The following is a 22,545-nucleotide window of genomic DNA, read 5'->3' on the forward strand; positions in this document are numbered from 1 at the left end:
TAAACTGATCTGAGTTTTAAGTAGCTTCCTGGTCTCTCAAATGCAGTCTTGGTCGAGACATCGGTTAATGCAAATGCCAATATATTTATATATACTAGAGTCAAATTAATAAGGATTTCGTACAAAATGATGTGTGCAAGGAACATATCTACCTTGTAAATTTTAATGACCTCAACATGCTTATGTATATTGATTCTAGGCTTGGCCCAAATGCTAATTTGTTTGTTTTTTGCAACTCAATTATGTAGAGCTTTAGATTTTGCATATGGGTAATGCTGGCAAAGTCTAGGCCATCTGCACACTTTTGAGATGTCTCATGGCTGCAGCATGGGCATGTTATTGCAACAGTTTATTTGTTTAGGTCAAAGAATTTAAATGGACCACAATAAAAGTCATTTGAAGAAAATTCAACATCTTCCCAGTTCCCGGCCACTTAGTATGCCAGACGTAATTGTACAAGTCAGGGCAATTAATTTAAAACCTGTTTTGTTGTGACAGATCAAAATCTTGATGTCTAGCTGATTTAACAGGTAATTCTTGCCCTTATAGGCAAATATTTTCTCCAAGTTCTCAAGAATTATCAAGTACAGAAGTTCTTTAAAATATGGATGCCATGCTTGATTATATTTTCAACTGTGGTGAATATCTTGAAGCAGCTGGTAATTATTTGTATGCATCGTGTTGCTTATTTATATTATATTTAGGTTTCTGCAGTTGGAATAAATACTGAATGGGGCCTGTTAATGGCCAGTATCTCAGAGGATAATGGTGAAGAAACTCCTCTGCAGGTTTGGTTCCTTATGCAATATATGTATGACTACTATCAGTAATGAAGCCCATCTCATCAGAATCATATTCTGAATAGGTGCGCTTGAATGGGCTTGCTACTTTCATTGGTATAGTAGGGTTGACTGTTGCTGTTGTTGTTCTTGTAGTCCTTTTGGTCAGGTAAGTGACAACTCTCTTTTGCCCTTCTAACACATTTAATTACTTAATCACCACGAAGATCATTATGACTTCTCAGATATTTCACTGGACATATCAAGAATCCTGACGGATCTGCACAATTTATAAAGGGACAGACCAGTGCAAAAGCTGCAGTAAATGGAGCCATTAAGATCTTGACAATTGCAGTATGTATTTAATTCTATGAACTTATACTAATCTCCTAACTTTGCTGCTTATCTCCATGTATACTTGGTCTGAGTCATCGACGACTATGAAACTTGAGTAGGTTACTATTGTGGTTGTGGCTGTACCCGAAGGACTTCCATTGGCTGTTACTCTGACGTAAGTGCATAAATCTTCTCTCATAAGCTAGAGAAGCTAGCTTCACTTATTTTACTGTCCGGATTTTCCTTATTTCCTTTATTTTGATCAGCCTAGCATATTCAATGCGGAAGATGATGGCTGACAAGGCTCTGGCAAGTGTTTACTCGAGTTGTGATGTTGTTTTTTGACATACATAATTAAATTGTTCTAAGGTGATTGTTTTGCAGGTGCGGAGGCTTTCTGCATGTGAAACTATGGGGTCAGCTACAACAATTTGCAGTGATAAGACTGGAACATTGACCCTGAATCAGGTTGGCTAATTGTTTCGGTGATGCTTTCTTGGTGTTTGTTGTTGCACAGTGACTACACTGGTTTGGTTTCTAATAACCGTGGGGAGAATCCTTAGTAGTAGTATTTGACTTTTTTCTTGAAAAATATAGATTTTATATGTTTCTTCTTGATTTCTAAAAATAGTTAACCATATAGATGACTGTTGTGGAAGCATATATCGGAGGAAAAAAGATTGACCCTCCTGACAATGTGCGGTTGATATCTTCTTCTGTATCTTCTCTTCTATATGAAGGAATTGCTCAGAATACAACAGGCAGTGTGTTTAAGCCAGAGGTAATCTCTCCCCCTCCCTTTTACCGGTGGATATAACTTATTTCCCGTTGTGTGTCCAGATCCATCTAATGCTGTTAGTCTCCTGACCTGTTTCTAACATATTGGCTAGCAAACTGATGCAACAATATAACTATATGAAAAAAAATGCAGAAAGTCATGGAGAACAAAGTTGAGAAAGGAGAAAGTGGATAGTTGACTTAGGATGACTATTTTGCCTAAATATGAATAACCAAGACAATTTGCATTCTCCTTCTAGAAACCCTTGAATCCTTTTTTTTAATTTTTCAAGTATATAAACTAAAAAAAAACTATTCACCCTTTTTCCTCTTTTCTTATTAACACTGAATAGTGCAAAATATGGAAGAAACCAAGGTTCGCAATTTCGCTTCATACTCAGGTATGGTACGTACCGAGGCATATCGATGGTACGCTAGGGCGTACTGAGCTGTATGCCTTAAATAGCTGAAGTAGTATTTGTGAGTTGGTAGGCGTACCGAGAAGTATGCCTACCAACTCATAGAGCTCGTAGTATTTGTGCGGGGAGAGCAGAGAGGCCCGTAGCTCCAATAGCATCTTCACCGAGTACCTGAGCGCGTCCTTCAAGTCATTGGAATCCTAACACAGGATAGGAGATCAGGGTCAAACAAGAAGCAGAACAACTTTGGGCTAATGGTGAAGGTTAGGGTTAGCAATTAGGGCATCGTAAGGGGATTGGGTTCCAACCAAGGCGCAGTGCATGTAGAAGGCATTGTGCTGGATGCCAGCGATGCCCTCTGCCAGCCACTTCTCCTCATCATCGCCATGTGGTAGCATCTCCATGCCCTACAGTCAATCGATGCAGCTCCTTCTAGTGTTGCCGTGGCGATCTCCCCTTGATCTCGATCTTCTTTCTCTACCTTGGATTTAATCCCATTCTTCTTCTTGCAACTAATATTCTCCGCCATTGCGATTTGGGTTGGAAATTTGATGACGGGATTGCTTGCATCAATATTCCCTGCGTTTGCATGCTGAAAGATCGAGTTTTATGCTTCCGCCCAATACAACCCCATATCGCTTGATGCGGGGTAAAGACTTTGGTACTGCCCGATAGCGAGCGGTCCGTGTGGTAAGAAGCTCTCGGACCAATACGTACGACGCGTATCGGGCAGTACACATCAAAATTGAAAACCTTGGAAGAAACACTTATGTTAAAAACGATTACTCTAGCCATCTGGTTTAAAAAGGAAAATCATATTTGTGAATTCAAAATGGTACATATAAGCAAGGTATGCAATTTCGAATAATACCGTTCGGTACGAGCGGCACGTACCGGTTCGTCAGCTGACCGGTACACGGACCGCCCATTACCGGACGGAACGGAATACACACACACACACACACACACACACATACACACACACACATATATATATATACACACACACAAGGCGACGTCGCCTTTTATAAATAAAATATATATAATCTTATATATATATATATATATATATGTATATATATATATATATATGACCGGTACACGGACCGCCCATTACCGGACGGAACGGAATACACACACACACACACACACACACACATACACACACACACATATATATATATACACACACACAAGGCGACGTCGCCTTTTATAAATAAAATATATATAATCTTATATATATATATATATGTATATATATATATATATGTATATATATATATATATGTATATATACCGAGCGGTATACCGCTCGGTATACAGTATCGTATTGTACCGAGCGAATGTCGAAACTCCCGTACGGTATGATATTTCAATCATTGCATATAAGTAATTCATCCACAACTTTCCTAGAAGAGAGAAAATCAACAAGGAACTTTCTTAATTGGAGATTACGTTCGGTCTTATTTTTTCACTATATCTTTTAATACCTGTGACTCCAAAACAGTGAATATTTTCTTAATATAGACCATAAACTAATAATGATTAATTGGCTCTATTTTAAGTCAGCACTGCCAGCTAGTCTATCACATAAATCAAATTTTATAAAAAATACTGAAAAGCAGAAAAGGGACAAAAAGAAATTTCTTAGGAATGTACAAGGTTAACAATGGTTTATAGAGATTTTTGGTAGTAAAGAAACAAGTAAATAAGTTTAGTATAGCCAAGATGAAGGTGTTGAGGTGGATGTATAGGAAGGCATAGATGAAAATGAAATAATAAATATTTTAATTCATGAATAATTAGGTTTAGCCCTATTGAAGGTAAACCTTTTAAGATGTTGAGATATGTTCAGGGAAGACCAGTAAATCTATGGTTAGTGGAGATGAATCGATTGGGATTGATGGTGCTTGCAGGGATAGTGAATGAGCTAAGAAAACCTTGCTAGACAATGAGAGATTTGATTGCTTTTATTAACTAGCGATATTATCTTTACACCAAGCTCAATGGTGAGAGATCTATGGAGCTGACCTTAAATAACTGGAACGTTACAGCCTTGCGGCTATATTTTCTATTTTTAGGGTACTCGTGATGCTACAAAATTCTGTTAAATTGGTGATTTTCCTCGTCAAGATTTCCATGTGTAGGACTAACCCTCCTGTCATGCTATGACAGTGATCATACTTTAATTCTTTTAATTCACGTTTGATTTTGTGACCAAAATCGTATCCATTTGGACAGAGTGGTGCTCTTGAGCTTAGTGGCTCACCTACTGAAAAGGCAATTCTTCATTGGGGAGTTAAGGTATCCTATGTTGCTGTTGGTGTTTCCTTTCACCAATTTGTTTATCCAAACTTGCTGATCGTGACCAGTGATGTTCTACAGCTTGGAATGGAGTTTGATTATGCAAAATCAAAATCTTCAATTATTTATGTTTTCCCTTTCAACTCTGAGAAGAAACGTGGAGGTGTTGCAGTACATCTGGTAATAATATCGTCCAATCTTATTAAACAATTATGTCTTTGCTAATGAATATAATGAATGTGTAATGTTTAATTCAGGAACAATTTGTAATATTTTTCTTGAAATGTGTTCTGTTATCAGACAGATTAGGTGTTCATTTTGCCTTCTGATGTGTATTTTTAAATCTTATACTGGTAACAAAATTAAGGATAAATAATTGTAGACATTGACACTAAATGTTTCAGTTGCAATCTGTTCATTGTCAGGTGCTGACATTTGCTGCTGTTCAGTTTGGTAATTTTCTTCTTGGCATGAATTGCTTTTGACTACTGTTATTACAGCTAAACAGACTCATTCTTCTGTGGATGATGCTTATACTGAGTACAAAGTGAAACTAACTAACTGTTTCAGTTGTTATGGCATTTCAGCATTATAATGTATTTGGTTATCTTGTCTTGCAATATGTTATACATATCCTCTGAACTTATTTTCCTTTTGTTTTCAATTTGAATTCTGTTGTCATGCTTTAGTTATAGTGATTCATCCTTGTCATCACAGTCAGGTTCTGAAGTTCATGTGCACTGGAAAGGTGCTGCTGAGATTGTCCTTGCTTCATGTATAGGTTGGCTTGATATTGATGGTGCTATGCAGCCGATGACTGCAGATAAGGCAAAGATCTATTCATTGTTCACTTTCACTTCACTGAATTGCAAATTTTGATTCATCTTGTTTTGGCAGGTTAATGAATTTAAGAAGTATATTGAAGATATGGCATCAGCTAGCCTTCGCTGCATTGCTTTTGCATATAGACATTTTAATCTGGAAAATATTCCGAATGAAGAGCAGAGGAATGACTGGCTATTGCCTGAGGATGATCTAATTCTTCTTGCTATTGTGGGGATGAAAGTAGGTCCTAAAGATTGCACTTGCAATTATCTAAATGCTATTGTTGTTTCCTATAGTTAATATTACAATTTACATGTGCTTATATAGTCCTTCCTTACCATGGCCAAAACTACTGGTAGCGTTGGCAAGTGGCACTGAAGGACAGTATGTACGACAAGTGCTGTATGGTGCCCAACCATTGTATATGGCTTGGCATGACATATGCAATTGTAATATATGTCTATTGCTTGCCAGTAGGTATTGGTGTCATAGTGGTTGATCTTTGGTTGTAACTTTTCTGAAGTTCTACTTGTTATTTCTTCAGGAGGAGAAATTTGATTCTTACTTTATTGAGTAAAAATTGGAGTTACCGAATATTCTTGATGTAAAGTTTGTATCCAATCCTAAAAATATACGTACAGATGAGGACTAAGACTTCGGTGAATCTAAAGTTAATTGAAGTTGCTAAGTTAGAAGTTGTTTTGTCCAGTATCGTATATTCCTATGTGAATCAGAAAGCAATCAGAAGTTGCAAGTTAAGTTGTTTGTACTTCATGATGAATGCCATCACTTGAAATCTGATGTATTTCAAGTCATGATCTGTCTTGGAAGTTGCAATAATTGCAGGCACCTACCATATCTTTACTTTTTTTAATTCAAACAGCTTATTTTAGATTTTTCTGACTCAGGATCCTTGTCGCTCTGGAGTTAAAGAAGCTGTAGACTTATGCACTCATGCAGGTGTGAAGGTATCTCTTTAACTTGTGCAAAAAATTAACTGTTATAATGCATTTCTACATCATCATGCCCTTGGAAACTGATGTGACCTTGAATCATAATGTTGAGGTCATGCTGGTTGATATGAGCTTTCTTTTACCATTTTGCAACTTTTTATTGTAAAATTGGCAGTGTAACTTTGACCTTGAATGGATTGCAATGTGAAATCATAGTTGCAAATCTAGACTTGGATAATCATCTGAACATCACTCATAGAGAACCGTCATTTATGGGACGGTTATTTTAATTTGAACATCTTATTGGTAATACATTTGGATCCATTTCCTTCATTATAGTCAGGAAGAATGTGGTTTCAGACATGTTGTAATGTGTTCTGAGCTTCTTTTATTCTTGATCAAGTAGGTTCGCATGGTCACTGGAGACAATCTTCGGACAGCTAAAGCCATAGCATTAGAGTGTGGGATACTAAAGGATGCTGATGCTCCTGAACCAATTCTAATTGAGGGAAGAACATTCCGTGCCAAGACTACTGCAGAAAGAGAAGAAATTGCTGAGAAGATACAAGTAAGACAACAGTTATCCCACCACTTGAAGTTCTCTTAGAGATTTTTACACTAAATGACAAATGCCATATGAGTCATAAGATGTAATACTAGATGCTTTATGGAGAGTACAACATACCTTTTATATTTCAACTAGATGAGTTACAATAATGTCAAACATGTGTTTCCTTAAATTGCTTTACATCCTTGTGCTCTTTCCAGAATCTAAAACTTTTTTGTTTTGTTCCTTTTTCCTTCTTTTTCTTTCTTTCTGTTACTTTTGGTGGGATTGAGTGGAAGGGCAGGGGGATAGGAAGCCGAGGCTCTATTTTATCAGTGATATTAATTGTGCTATTTTATAGTGTTAAAAATTATGTTAGATACTTAAATGCATGTTTGATGCTAATGAAGTTCTTTGATTCTTTAAGTGTCAACTTCAATAATGACAATTGAGTTGGACTTTGGTGTCGACACTTAATTTTGCAACAAAACTTACATAACTACTGAAAAATTATTACTCTTCTATTTGCCCCCATATCATTTGTTTATCTTGTGTGAAACACCAATTATAACTTATTATAACTTTGCACTGGATTCATTTGTCCATATTTGTAAAATACTATTTTTTCTCTCATTATTAAAGCAAGTGTGATACAATTAAGTTACATCCCATAAAGCATATTAATTATTTCTTAATTCCTTCTTCAAGGAAGATATATTTTGATATATTTTTGGACAGATAATATTAATTATTGTTAAAATATTTTATTGATAGGCCTCATTTGTAGGTTATTCAACCATGATAAAGCTTCTTTGTAAGGATGAAATATCTAATTAAATTCAAAATTTATTACCTTTTTTCCTTGAAATCTTCAATTAAGCTTAAATTTTGTCTCCATTTTATTTGGCTTCCATTTTTGTTCTATTAGGGTAATTTAGGGGTTTAAATAGGTGCTCGGGTGAGGTGAGGCAAGGCCTGAGCACCTCAAGCCTTGACCAGGTTGTCATGAACGGTCGTTATGCACCCGCAACAACATCGTTTAACGAACTGTTCGTCGCTTTTGCATGCTTGTACAGATGCTTGGCAACATGCTTTGACTTAGTTTTGTGTGTTTTGCTTGTAAAACTGTAAGCTCGAATAGGTTGCAGTGCTGCAGTGCAACTGTTCGTCGTGTCAGGCAAAACTGCCCCAAAATGGGTCCGTTTTGACATGCCACGGCCTGTTTTCTACAGACCGTAGCTACACGCGAAACGTCAACCATCTCAGTACCTTGGAAACCCCTTGGTGCCACCAGGGGGGATGGGGTTTCGGGGTAGTGTCAAGCGTTGAACAATTTTCACGAGTTCACACATTAACTTGACGGGAACTTGCCTTTGCGCCCAACACCCGGTGAGCAGTTGTTTGTGGACTTGCAACTGTTCGCTTAACCTTCTAAAGTCATTGTTTTCTCTTTTCTCTTTTCTCTCTCTTGCACTCAAGGTGCTCGTTGAATTGCTTGTAAAGCTTTCCTCTTCGCGAGACGTCGGACTTAACCGTCGCTCGTTTTTAGACTAATCAACTTTCTGTTTTACAGGTCCTTCGGGACCTGTATGAGGTTGCAACTAGGCTGACCCTTTGAGGACGCATATGTCACAAGGGCGCTTCATGACTTAGGCAATCCCAACTAAGTCTAAGAAGTTGGCACAAGGGTGCTACCCAACGGAGCTGAGCAGACCGAGTACTTGGTGAAGTGGCGAAAGCTTCCCCGAACTGAAGCCAGTTGGGAGCCTGAAGATGCCTTACAACATGAAGAAGCAGCCACTAAAGCCTACCAGCAAGCGTCGACGAGGGCATCAATAGTTTAAGTGGGGGAGAATGTCATGAACGGTCGCTGTGCACCCGCAACAACTTCGTTCCATGAACCGTTCGTCGCTTTTGCATACTTGTACAGATGCTTGACAACATGTTTTGCTTTGGTTTTGTGTGTTTTGCTTGTAAAAATATAAACTTGATCAGGTTGCAGTGCTATAGTTCGACCGCTCGTCGCGCCTGACAAAACTGCCCCAAAATGGCTTTGTTTTCATGTGCCACGATCTGTTTTCTACAGACCGCAACTGCACACGAAACGTTAGCCATCTCAACACCTTGGAAAACCTCGGGTGGCACTAGGGGGGATGGGGTTTTGGGGTAGTGTCGGGCATTAAACAATCTTCATAAGTTCGTACGTTAACTTGACAAGAACTTGCCTTCGCTCTCGACACCCGGTGAGCAGTTGCTTGCGGACTTGCAACTGTTCGTTCAACCTTCTAAAGTCCTTGTTTTCTCCTTTTTCTCTTCTCTCTCTTGTACTCAAGGTGCTCGCTGAATTACTTGTTAAGCTTCCTTCTTCGCAAGATGTCGGGATTTGTTCGTCGCTCATTTTCAAACTAATCAACTTTCCTTTTTACAGGTCCTTCGGGACCTGTACGAGGTTACAACTTGGTTGACCCTTTGCGGATGCATATGTCGCAAGGGCGTCTCATGACTTAGGCAATCCCAGCTAAGTCCAAGAAGTTGGCGCAATGGTGCTTCACGACTTTGGTAACTTCAGCTAAGTCCGTAACTTTGTCGCAAGGGTGCCTCACGACTTAGCAATTCTAGCTAAGTCCGTGACAAGGCGGTGCACTTCGGTGAGGCATCGCTTGGGCGGTCGTTGAACTCTGGCGCCAAGTGCCTCGGGCGAGTGCTTGGTTGAAACAGAGTAATCGAACTAGTACCTTAGTTGGTTCGGTCGAACAGTAGCTCGGTCGAACAGTAGCTTAGTTGGTTCGATTGAACCAACTAAGCTACATAATGTTCCCTCCCCAGAGCCGTAAACCCTACTTCGTGCGTAGTCGTTGCCACCATCGTCGTTGCCTAAGCCGCTGAAGCTTCCTCTACTGCCAACGGATTGGTTCGAAAGTCTAGTTTTCGTGCGTCGTTCCCTTTGTCGTCGTTGCTTTTGTGTACAACTTCTTTCACCGTCAAGGGAGAGGACTAAAGCTTCCTCTGTCCACAACATCGTTTGCAGCTTTTGTCATGGTTGTTGTTGCTATCCGAAGCTTTCTTCGTCATTGCTACCGTCGTCCGCAAGTTTCTCCGCCATTGCCAACGTCGTCTGAAAGTTCCTCCGCCACCGTCGCCCTCTCTTTCCCCACTTTCCATCGTCGGTGACTCCTCTCCCCTCTTAACTACTGTTAACAATAGATTAAATACTATTAACAGTAGATTATTTACTATTATTTTCATATAATAGTCCCTATTTAAATTTTAACTCTGCTAATCTCTATTTATTTAGAATTGTTATTAGGGTTTCAGGATTAATGACAAGTGTACAAGGCTATTCAGAAGATTTATCTAAAAAATTCAAGAAAGGATCATGTTTGAAAATACAATTATTTAAAGGATCCTTTCAATTTAATGTTATATTTTTATTTATATAATCATATTTATCAATTATATTATATATTTTTATATTTTAATATTTCAGAGCTCCTCGCTTCACTCGATTGGGCGCTTAGCACCTTGGGCATTTTGAGATCTTAGCGTCTTTTGCCACCTAGCACTTTTTAAATCACTCGGGTAATTAATGTCCAAATAATTAGGATATTATGGCTTGTTGTCTGGTAACTAATGTTGAATTATAATAGATATTACCATATAACAACTTATGATATGTCCAAACGATGTTCTAAACTAATAAAATATATTCATTAAAACGTAAAAAAAAGGATCATGCAGCATATTCTATGTTTGGAAAAATAATTTCTTGTTAACTTGCCTCCAAATGTCTTCAAAAACTCTTAAGAGAGTGTCACTTAACCAAAGCCTTGTATTCATGTATAGGTGATGGGAAGGTCATCCCCAAATGATAAGCTGCTGCTTGTGCAAGCATTGAGGAGAAGAGGTCATGTGGTTGCTGTAACAGGAGATGGCACTAATGATGCTCCTGCATTACATGAGGTGTGCAATATCCTCTCTGGTTCTGAAGTTATGATTTAGAGGAATCGATTACTTAACTGTACATTTGGTTTCAGGCAGATATTGGGCTTGCAATGGGCATTCAGGGAACAGAAGTAGCTAAAGAAAGCTCTGACATCATTATATTAGATGATGATTTTACATCAGTTGTAAAGGTATATCTTCCTTTTAAGGTGATATCTGAACTAGAGCTGCCAAATTTATAATGAGATATTCACTTCTTTTGTTGTTGTTAGGTCGTCCGGTGGGGTCGTTCTGTGTATGCAAATATTCAGAAATTTATACAATTTCAGCTCACTGTCAATGTTGCTGCACTTGTGATTAATGTTGTTGCTGCTTTTTCCTCAGGCGAAGTTCCTTTAAATACTGTTCAGGTTATATATATTCCTTTCATGCTCAACTCCATGTCTACAAAACACAATGATAGCTGAAGTCACATGCAGCAATTATGATTTTAAATGTGCTTGTCAAATTGTTAGATTATTTTAAACTTAGGAGAGAGATAATACAAGGTTGTAGAATCCAGGCTATGAAAACTGGCTACTACAATACCAGGCTATGATACCTGTCTACTACGATATTAAAAATAAAATTTCTATTACATTCCTTTGGTTGCAACTGTTCCTTCCTGTTTCTTCATTCTGAATTGTTTAATTGCCTTCACAGCTTCTGTGGGTTAATCTTATCATGGATACACTTGGAGCACTTGCACTAGCAACTGAACCACCAACTGACCACCTTATGGACAGGACCCCTGTTGGGCGGAGGTTAGAAATGCTTTAGTAGTAGTGCCATTCTTTTTTTAGCTTGAGAAAATTTTATTTTCTAACCAAGTTTCTTTTTGTTTTCAACTCTTTTGACTAATGTAGTTGTAATAATTCTGGTTGCCTTATATTTGTTTATGAGAGAAATGCAATTGGCAAGGAACATTTTAATTCAAAATTCTGCCTATAAGGAAATTAGAAGCTGCAGTTATCATGATTGTCAAATACAGGATTTGTTTAAGTCTGCGTACATGTAATCTGGCTGTCAAACGGAAAAACTGAATAACATGATTGAATGTGCAGTCAGTTAAGGGACATTTACATGGCTTCCTGGAACCTGTTCTAGAATTTTATTTCGGTAGCAGCTTTTTTACATCTCTCATGCTTTCAAATCCAAAATTTCATGGTTTGTGAGGATATACTGTTAAAACTTGGACAATATCATACTGCAAGAAATTATGTACACTTGACAACTGGCAGGAGTAACCCATGATAGGACCCTACCAGTTGAAATGATTTTGCCACCAGCCTGTTTGGCCATAGCTGGTATAATAACTCGACTTGACAAGTGATGGGCATAATTTACTTGGCTATCTCGGGATAGGCAGAATGAACAGTTTATATTACGAACATCCATTGCACCAAGGAAGGTATCATTTGAGATGTCTGAAAATATACTTTATTTCTCATTTTGTATGCATGTTGGTGATGCTATCTAACAAGGACTTTCCTTCTCATAATTTGCCAGTATACTTTATCTTATTAATTTACTGCAAAAGATGTTGACTTAGTCTCCTCCAAGAGTTCGCTCTGTTGTAGAGAATCTGGTCTCCTCTATGAGTTATGTGCTCTTTTAGGATAATGAAATATGTATATAGATATCCGATTGGTTAATATATTATTGCACAAGTGATAGGTCTTAGTTTCAAGTGCACATGTGAGCATCATATACACCATTTAATATAATGGATATTTTTTCTAATTTTTTTTTAAATGTATGTAGACTTGCTCAAAGCATCCGGTAGCTATTTTATGCCTAGTTATTTAATGCTTCGTGGATTAGTTTCACCAAATTTACCTCTCTAGAGCAACAATTTCAATAGGCGCTCAAACGCTGGCCTAGGCGCTCAGGCGAGGTGAGGCGAGGCCCGAGCACCTCGTTTAATGTCCAAGCGGTGTGCTTCAAAGAGGCATTGCCTGGGCGCTCACTCGAGCTCTTGCCTCGCTCAAGTGCCTTGTTTAATGTCCAAGCGACGCGCTTCAAAGAGGCATCGCCTGGGCACTCGTCCGAGCCCAAGCGTCGGGCACTTCAGGCGAGCACCTGGGTTAACCCAGGTGATCGAACCAGCGTTATAGGTATGGTTCGATCGCATTTGTGTTCGTTGGTTTAATCAAACCAACTAAAGAACTAATATTAGCCTCTTAGCATGCCTCTCGCGACTTCCCAAACCCTAACCCTGCTTGCGATTTCGCTGCCGACATTTCCTCTCTCCGTTGTCGTTGCCTCTCTCCGCTATCGTTGCTCTTCGCTGCTGCTGCCACTGTCGCTGCTCGCCGCTGCCGCTACCGTTGTCGCTGCCACCGCTACCGCTGTCGCTGCTACTATCGCCGCTCGTCACTGCTACTACCTCTACTGCTGGCACTGTCGTCGTTGCTGCTATCGTTGCTCACTGCTACCATTGCCACTGCTCTCAATCAGCAGTCTCGATGTTTCTCTTACTCTCTTCTCACATCAACTCGACTTAGTATACTGTTAACAGTATATTAACAGTATATTGTAAACCGTGTAATGATAACAATATTTTTTATTTATTAGATTAATAATATATTATTTGATTTTAATACTGTTAATTTTTATTTATTTGAAATTATTGTTAGGGTTTCAAGATAAATGACAAGTGTACAGAGCAACTCAATAGATTCTCCAATGACATCAAAAAAAGATCCTGTATAGAAGTATAATTATTTAAAAGATTCGAAAGATCCTAATGTAGTGACTTACATCTTCTATGATAAAACTACTAAAGATGGTATTTTTCGTGCAAAACAATATCTAATAGGAAATTTTAAGAATTCAATAGTTTGCAAGGATCATATTAAATAATTGTATCATATTTTCAATATTTAATATCATATTTTTTTATTTAAATAATTATATTTATTAATTATATTGTATATTTTTATATTTTAGTGTCTTGCTTTGCTCAGGCTAACGCCTAGCGCCTCGAGCGTTTTTGGAGCTTGGCTCTTTTTGATGCCTAGCGCTTTTTAAATCACTGTTCTAGAGATTTATCTAAATATTGGTTGTTGTTTATTATTCATTAGCTTCTGTGTTACTGCTTTTTTGTTGCTAAAAGTGTTTACTGCATCATAAAATGTGGGCCTTAATTAATAGTTCTGTATACAAGTGGTTATGACTATGGAAGTAGTTCTGTATAATTGCTAAAAGTGTTTTCATGCTTCTAAATCCGTTGCATGCACTGTTTTGGTCTGTATGTTTATTTATCTTTATTTCTTGCATGATAAATATTCTTTACATCTTTAATAGCCAAAATTCTGAAGCCTCTTGAAATCCCAAGCCTTTCCTTGATCATCAAGCTTTTTATCTTTTGCGTCATTAAGTCACATAGGCCACCGAGGTGCTTTCTTTGTTTTTTTCATTCTGACAATCATTAAGCATTTTTGTGTCGTGATTGATGACTGCTGATGAGTTTCCTGTATTACATGATAGGGAACCTCTTATTACAAATATTATGTGGAGGAATCTTATGGTTCAGGTTTGTTCAGTTCAATTCCTGCTGTATCATTGACTTGGGAGAAAATTTGATTGCACACCATGTGGTTTTGCAAAGATTATATTTGAACTCTCTTTCATTACAAAGGGAGAGTTTGTTGTGATTTTTTGCATAAACATTGGGTGCCAAAGAAGTAATAACTGGTTGTCTGACTAATTGCAGGCTTTGTATCAAATCACAATCCTCCTTGTACTAAACTTTGGTGGTAGAAGTATCTTGCATTTGAAGAACGATACTCGAGCCCACGCCGACAAAGTCAAAAATACCTTTATATTCAATACCTTTGTCCTTTGTCAAGTAAGCGCATATCAGTTCTTGCAGCGGTAGCATTCAATATCTGTTGGTCATACTGGTCTTCTAATTCGTTTGATGAGTTAAAAATGCAGATATTCAATGAGTTTAATGCTCGAAAACCAGATGAAATTAATGTCTTTAGTGGAGTCGCCAGAAATCACCTCTTTATGGGGATAGTTGGCGTAACTGCTCTTCTTCAGGTGAGTGAAGTGTTCATTTTGATTCAACTTGGATTTTTCTAAGTCTTGAATTAATTTGCACCCAGGCTTAATGAAAATTTAATGATTTTGCTTCAAGGTTTTACATCCACGCCTTCTCATTCAGCAACTTCATGACTTTCTTACTCTCTTCTCCAATTGAGCACCTCTTCACCATATTGATGGGCTTCTTTCATGCCCAGAAAACGAGAACCAAAATAAAACTGTTTTTTCACTTCCATTGGAAAATTTAAAAACACGTTTGGTTTGGTTGTTATTCCAAGCAGAAAATAGTCTTCTCTGTTCCAATGTGCTGCTTTTTCTTCTCTCTAGGTATTGATTATCGAGTTTCTTGGGAAGTTTACTTCGACTGTCAGGCTTAACTGGAAGCTGTGGTTGGTTTCAGTTGCCATTGGTATTACAAGGTAAGTAATCAAAGTCTTCACCCACAAGTTACGGAGTCTTACAAATATCAAAACTCATATTGCTCTTTTGGTTTTTGGTTCCCCCCCCCCCCCCCCACCCCACCCCGACTTATGGCAGTTGGCCGCTGGCAATTATTGGGAAGCTGCTCCCAGTACCCAGAACTACGCTTGCAGAATATTTTAGAAGGTGCTCCTCGGGCAGGAGACAAGAAGGTACATGTCATAGTTGTTTACTCTTACGTGATGTTTGTGGCTGCTGATGCATTATGTTTAGCAGATGATGGGACGGCACAGGAGAGCTCCACTGCTCATCCATAATTGTGCTCGGAGATGGTGAGATGTGACTACGGCCCCTCTGATTTCCGGACACCACTGACTGCCACGTACTCTTCGAACTCTGCTGCGGACATGCTTATTCTGTGGTAAACTGGTTTGTGTAACACAGCCTGAGATCCAAAATCAGTTAATCGGATGTTTTCGTTTTTAGAAATTGCAGTGTAGAAGCCCGTCCGTGTAAGCGCAAGGGAGGGCAGAGCGACGTAGGATTTGAGTAACGGAGCAATTATTTTAATACAAGAATAGAATGAGGATAATAATAATAAATGAGATCGAATACTTATTAGATGACTAGTACTTTTCTTCGTACGGGGTCGTATGTAGGAGGCTGATGGAATCGTGCGAGCGTGTGTTGTGATAAGTACGTTTCATTCATATGTAACGAGGAAAAATCAGAGCGTCACGTGCAGATAATATAATCATCATGTATGTATACATACACGTGTGTATATATGTATATCACGTGTATATATATATATCTATGTATATGTATATATATATATATATATATATATATATATATATATGTATGTATTTATTTATTTATATTATGATATTCATGGATCGTGAAATGAGAATCGAATTGTGATGAGATCACGATAATGAGATCAATTCTCCTTTAAACACATATCCTAAATAATCATAGTCATTCGTTACTCAAGAGAGACATTTAGATATTCAAACAGATTGGTATATTATATACCTATACATATTATGGATGTGGCTGTTCTCGTAGTTGCTCGTGTGGGGACACTCGGGCTATAAAGCAGGTGCTAATTGGAGAATGAGTTCACTAATTGAGTTGCTCACAAAATACTAGATGGTCCTTAAACTTGTATTTGGTCTATAGTCCTAGTGGTGTTTCTGGTCCTTAAACTTGAGATATCAAGGATGTTTTATATGAGTACTCCACTCTTTGATATCAGACTTATATATTTGAATGTTCCAGATCTAGCATAACCGGTGATCGAAAGTGGCGACCAATCTTACGAGGACTATTGATTGTCGATAGAGGATCGTCCACTTTCGGCATCATAAGAGTAATATCTCATATGTTTTTGCTTAGACAAATTCATAACCAGGGTCATTTAGATTAAGAGAGAGAGAAAGAGTTCTCTAGGAGAATTCGATTAGAGCGAGACTCGAGTAGAAACTATATGGGCATGATAGTACCATGCCCGGTATATGGTATCTAGGATATTAGATGGATGAGAGATTATAAATACACGGTAACTAAGGATAAATAGGTCAAATGGATTGGATTCTCTAGTATCATCTAGGGATTGCGACGTAATGGTTTAGTACATCAGCCAGAAGGGTTCTGATAGATATGACTCACAACCAGTTCGATATTGGGCCTAGAGGGTCACACACATATGGTAGGCATGGTGACGAGTAGATATTCGAATATGAGATATCCACCATAGCCCCTATCTTATTGGATATCCAATAAGCCTCTGAATTATTGGATCCTATGGATGAGATCAAATAAGAGCCAATGAGAGATTATTGGATAGAGATCTAGTAATCTAAGAGGCTAGGGTAGTTGGTATTGAATCTTGGATTTTGATGATGAAACCAATTGATAGTATTCATGATTTAATCTGTGTTTTGAGTGACACAGGAAGCTTCGATCAGAGAGAGACAATTAAAGTAGGAAGAATCATGTTGGGCCAAAGAAAAATACATCAAAAGATTGGACATCGCGTTGGAGGAATCGTCGACGTATCGATAAGGCTTCGGGTTATGGTTTCAAGCATCAGACCAAGAAGAGCATATATCGGAGTTGCGGAGGTCAACTGGCCAATTGGGCAATAGGCCGCAAGAGAGGACGATGCGCCAAAGAATCAGACGAAACGTCGATGGACCAATGACATACCAAACAACATGATTCATGCTTAGTAATAATTGTCTAGATCGAAGTGTGTTTTATGTGTGAATGATTAATTACGATAGCAAGGCATAAAGCAAAATGAAGTTTTGGAGTCAAGAACACGATTTCGTTAGGAGTTCAAGAGTTTGTCGGAAGTCCGGACGTTCGTCGAAAGTTCTATCGGAATTAACCGAGAAGTCTAGGAGCTTGCCAAAGAAGCTCATCAGAACTCTCTAAGAAGATCGTTGTGAAGCCCAAGAGCTTGCTGGGAGTTCACTGGAACATTGCCGAGAGATCGTCGGAAGTTTGCCGGAAGATCGCCGAAAGCTCGCCGGAAGAAACCTAGACTTACAAACTTTGTTTAGCTTAGTAAATATCTTAAAATTCATAGTTAGCACATAATTGAGATTAGAATTGGGCCAACCCAATTAGGGGATAGTTGAGCCCAAGTTTGAGCTGTGTTGGGCCTAGAGAAAGACCCAAACAATGACCAAACATATGAAATCGTCGTGGCACAGTCTCCGAGACTATGTCAAGCGGTGGTACCGCCAGACTAGGTGGTGGTGGTACTACCCAAATTCAGGCTGCAGGCAATGGTACCGCCCAATGTAGCTGGTGGTATCGCCCGTACCTTGAAATTTTGGGGATTTTAATTTTGGCTCCATTTTTTAAGTCATTTGGGGTCTATAAATACCCTAGCTATTCTTGCATGGATAAGGATGGAAAGTGAACAAAAACTCTATGTTTCTAGAGTTGAAAACTTTTGTAAAGTATAGAGTTTCTCCTCTTAAAGTTTAGAGACCATTATATAGGAGAGTGTGAAGGAAGTTTTGTAAAAAGGGGGTGTAAAGGTTCTCTCCTTAGCCTGCAAAAGAAGAATAGAGTTGTAAGAAGGAGGTTGATCTTTGCCTATTAAAGGAAGATCGTTAGTGGATGCCGGTGGCCTCGACGGAAGAGGAATCAGTAGAGTAGATGTAGGTCATGACGACCAAACCACTATAACTTGGTTTGCATTTACTTCTTACAATTTACATTTACTATAAAGTGCCCTTCTTTACTCTCCTTACTTTACATCCACTACACTCTTCCGTATGCTTTCATGCTAACATATTTTGAAACAGGTTTAATCGCAACGAGATTTTTTAAACTGACATGATTTTTACCGCTGCACTAATTCACCCCCCCTTCTTAGTGCCGACTCGTTCTTAACAATAGGTATCAGAGCCAGGTTTTTCTCATTTGGTATAACACTCAAAGAGAAATAACTCTTTTCAGCTTTCAAGAGGGTCACTCTCTCATTTGTCCTCCGACGTTCAATGGGATAGACTACACATATTAGAAAACTTGAATAAGAGTTTTCTTGCTTTTGTTAAATCTCAATTTATGGAATATAGTCGAATTTGGTTTTCAAAAGTCTTTCTCTTCCAATAAACAATTGGAATGAGTTGGAGAAGAAGACTTTATCTTTAAATGCAAAGGCTATAAATGTCTTATTTTGCGCTTTGGATAAAACTGAGTTTAATCGGGTTTCTACTTGCGAAATGACTTTCGATATATGACATACTCTTGAAATCACACACAAATGTACTAGTAGAGTAAAAGATTCTAAGATAAATCTTTTAATGCATGATTTTGAACTTTTTCGAATGAAGCCAAGCGAAATCGTTGTTGACATGTGCACCCATTTTACGGATGTCATCAATGGTTTAAAAGCTCTTGGTAAATGCTTTTCTAATTTTGAACTCGTTAACAAGATCTTAAGATCTCTTTCTAAAAATTGGGAATCAAAAGTAACGACAATACAAGAAACAAAGGATTTAAATAAATTTTCACTTGAAGAACTCATCGGGCCCTTAATGACCTATGAAATGACTCATAATGTACTTAACGAACATGAGAACCACCTTCTAAAGAACAGGACGGATTTGGCACTTCGAACAATGGAATACCACTTGAGTAATGACTCAAGCGATGATGATGATGACCTTGAACTTCTCATAATAAATCTTAAAAACCTCTTAAAACAAGAATCAAAGAATAAAAACAAACTTAAAAAGAATGTAACTACTTGCTATGAACACAAGAAGAGAGAACCACTTTGGGATGAATCGAGCTCATCCGAAGATGAGGAGAAAATCAACAAATGCAAAGTGGCAAACTACGTCTTAATAGCTTTTGACAATGAGGTAATCAAAATCCCCTTAGTTTATTTCGAAATTACATGATGCTTTTCATGAGTTAATTTTAATTTAGTTTTAAAAAATATTTTTCTTGAAAATTGCATGTTTAATAGTATAATGAAAATGCTAAAAAATTAGGGATCATGCTTTTCCTTTTCTAAGCTAATTTTGAAAATGATTATAAAAATTGCATGTTTAATGATGTAATGAAAATATTAAATGTTTTGAAAAAATGCTTGATGTTTTAATAAAATAATGTAATGATGATTTGATATCATGCTTAATGAGTTTGTCTTTCAAAATTATGCATGATGATTCTAGTGATTTATGGATTATCGATCTTTGTACCATAATAAAAGTTACTTTTTTTGTTTTAAAAATGATGTATTTTTTGATATGGCATAAAAGAAAAAGGTATGCTTATATGAAATAATGTAAGTATCATGCTTGACGATTTTATATTTAAATTATGTATGATGATTTGAAGTAATGATTTGATATCATGCTTAATGAGTTTATTTTTCGAAATTATGCATGATGATTCTTGTGATTTATGGATTATCCATTTTTACCATAATGAAAGTGACTTTTTCAGTTTTAAACATGATGCATATTTTTGTTTGATATAAATGACAAAGGCATGCTCATATGAGATAAATCACATGAATTGAAACAACTATAAAGAGGAAAATATTTTTCTTGATTTTTTTTTTTAATCTCTTGAACTATGAAGGTGATTTTGATGGTTTGAATTTGAATAATTTTTTTTTATCCAAATCATGATCTTGATTCCTTGATATTTACAAATTAAGATTTATTATGAATCAAGATTTTTCATTAATCATTCTTCTACGATTCTACTTGGTATTTTCTTAAGAGGAAATTTTCTAAATAAATCATGATTTTTCTTATGAGTTCTTGGATTTATTACTTAAGATTTTTTTAAAATCAAGATCTCTTCTTTGTACTCCTACAATTTTTATTCTTATTATTTTATTTAAAGAATAGATTTACTATATAAATAATATCTTTTGGTATTCAAGTGGTCTTATCTTTCATGACATTATTTCTTTGTATTTATGGCTTGTATGTCTTGAAATGATTGAAATATTTTACACTATTATGTTCTTCCCTTATTCTTTCTTGTTTACAATGACAAAAGAGGGAAAGAAAATAGCTAGCATCCCAAGAGAACCAATATTGCTAGCTTGAATGATAAACTTAGATATGTTAGAACTCCTAAATGTATAAATTCTTCTTATATATTTTTTAGATCATGATATTGATTTCTCGAATTTTAGACTTGATCTTTCATTTTTGATGATTGAAATAATGATTGGAATATTGATATAATTATGAATGATGATTTGGTATTATGCATGTAATACTTCAACTTATGATAATGATGCATGCAATGTTGAAATATTCATGATGAAAAATTATTTTGACATTTATGACTTGATTATTCATCTTTGTTATTTATCCTTGTCATGATTTGAAGATTATAATAAAAGAAAATGAATTACACTATTATATTGTTATTCCCCTCTTTTTACCAATGACAAAGGAGGAGAAAGAATTGATAGCATGCACATCACGAAAAGAGGCAAACTTGCTAGCTTGCTCATCTCAAAAAAGAAGCAAGAAGTGCTATCTTGCAAATCTCAAAAGAAGCAATATTTACTAAGTTGCACATTTCAAGAAGATACAAAAATAGTCTATCTTGCACATGTCAAATGATGTAAAATTTTGCTAATTTCATATGAGTAAAATTGCTAGCATGCATACTCTAAAATGATATAAATTTGCTAACTTGCATGATGTAGAACTTGCTATCTTGAACATTACCAAGAAGTGTTATCTTATCTATCTCAAGAAGCAAAATATGCTAACTTGTGCATCTAGAAAAATTTACAAACTTGCAAAACTTAAAATTTGTTAGCTTGTATATTGTAAACTTGCTATCTTACTACCTTGCATATCTACAACTTGATAGCTTGCATGTTCTAATATGATGTGGCACTTGCTAAATTTGCTAGCTTGCATGATGATTAAACTTGAGATTTATTATGCAATGATTTGAACGATAATATCTCAAACACTGGATAGTTGGACTTCTCCTTTTTGTTGATGACAAAGGGGGAAAAGTATGATGTTATGCATAAGTTTATGATAATATGTTCCTTGGATTTTTGAATCCAAGAGTTCTATCAATATGACATATCGAAAGGGAGATTTTGGTTAAACTCCATTATCAATTGGTTGTCATCATAAAAAAGAGAGAGATTGTTGAATATCAGATTTTGATAATGAAACCAATTGATAGTATTCATGATTTAATCTACATTTTGGGTGGCGCAAGAAGCTTTGATCAGGGAGAGACAATTAAAGAAGGAAGAATCATGTAGGGCCGGAGAAAAACACGTCAGAAGATTGGACGTAGCGTTGGAGGATTGGTCGACGTATCGATAGAAGGCTTCGGGCCATGGTTTCGGGCATCGGACTAAGAAGAGTGGATATTATGCCAAGGATATCGAAGTTGCATAGGTCAATTGGCCGATTGGGTAATAGGCCACAAGAGAGGACGATGCACCGAAGAATCAGACAAAGCATCGATGGACCAATGACATGTCGGACAACATGATTCATGCTTAGTAATAATTGTCTAGATTGAAGTGTGTTTTATGTGTATATGATTAACTACGATAGCAATGCATAAAGCAAAATGAAGTCCCAGAGTCAAGAACGCGATTTCGTTGGGAG

At 37.0% G+C, this 22,545-nt stretch overlaps 1 protein-coding gene across 4 annotated transcripts in view; it reads left to right on the forward strand.

Moving 5' to 3' along the window:
* Positions 1 to 16,023, forward strand: part of LOC103973187 (calcium-transporting ATPase 5, plasma membrane-type) — a 32,127-nt gene extending 16,104 nt beyond the window's left edge. For 3 of the 4 annotated variants that reach the window (XM_009387689.3, XM_009387691.3, XM_009387690.3), the window contains exons 13-35: positions 705 to 788; positions 866 to 948; positions 1,025 to 1,133; positions 1,235 to 1,290; positions 1,382 to 1,424; positions 1,500 to 1,583; positions 1,759 to 1,896; positions 4,553 to 4,615; positions 4,697 to 4,795; positions 5,333 to 5,443; positions 5,513 to 5,680; positions 6,349 to 6,408; positions 6,800 to 6,961; positions 10,784 to 10,900; positions 10,975 to 11,073; positions 11,155 to 11,292; positions 11,585 to 11,685; positions 14,414 to 14,459; positions 14,640 to 14,774; positions 14,864 to 14,971; positions 15,302 to 15,393; positions 15,512 to 15,606; positions 15,671 to 16,023. In XM_009387689.3, the coding sequence (XP_009385964.2) occupies positions 705 to 788; positions 866 to 948; positions 1,025 to 1,133; positions 1,235 to 1,290; positions 1,382 to 1,424; positions 1,500 to 1,583; positions 1,759 to 1,896; positions 4,553 to 4,615; positions 4,697 to 4,795; positions 5,333 to 5,443; positions 5,513 to 5,680; positions 6,349 to 6,408; positions 6,800 to 6,961; positions 10,784 to 10,900; positions 10,975 to 11,073; positions 11,155 to 11,292; positions 11,585 to 11,685; positions 14,414 to 14,459; positions 14,640 to 14,774; positions 14,864 to 14,971; positions 15,302 to 15,393; positions 15,512 to 15,606; positions 15,671 to 15,711 (2,232 nt within the window). In that variant the 3' untranslated portion in view covers positions 15,712 to 16,023. Of the gene's footprint in view, positions 1 to 704; positions 789 to 865; positions 949 to 1,024; positions 1,134 to 1,234; positions 1,291 to 1,381; positions 1,425 to 1,499; positions 1,584 to 1,758; positions 1,897 to 4,552; positions 4,616 to 4,696; positions 4,796 to 5,332; positions 5,444 to 5,512; positions 5,681 to 6,348; positions 6,409 to 6,799; positions 6,962 to 10,783; positions 10,901 to 10,974; positions 11,074 to 11,154; positions 11,293 to 11,584; positions 11,686 to 14,230; positions 14,322 to 14,413; positions 14,460 to 14,639; positions 14,775 to 14,863; positions 14,972 to 15,301; positions 15,394 to 15,511; positions 15,607 to 15,670 lie in introns of those variants that run through there. The other variant, XR_010479688.1, reaches the window with a different exon arrangement.
* The last annotated feature ends 6,522 nt before the right edge of the window (positions 16,024 to 22,545 follow it).

This window comes from Musa acuminata, chromosome BXJ1-9, assembly GCF_036884655.1.
Source record: "Musa acuminata AAA Group cultivar baxijiao chromosome BXJ1-9, Cavendish_Baxijiao_AAA, whole genome shotgun sequence".
In the NCBI taxonomy this organism is placed as follows: domain Eukaryota; kingdom Viridiplantae; phylum Streptophyta; class Magnoliopsida; order Zingiberales; family Musaceae; genus Musa; species Musa acuminata.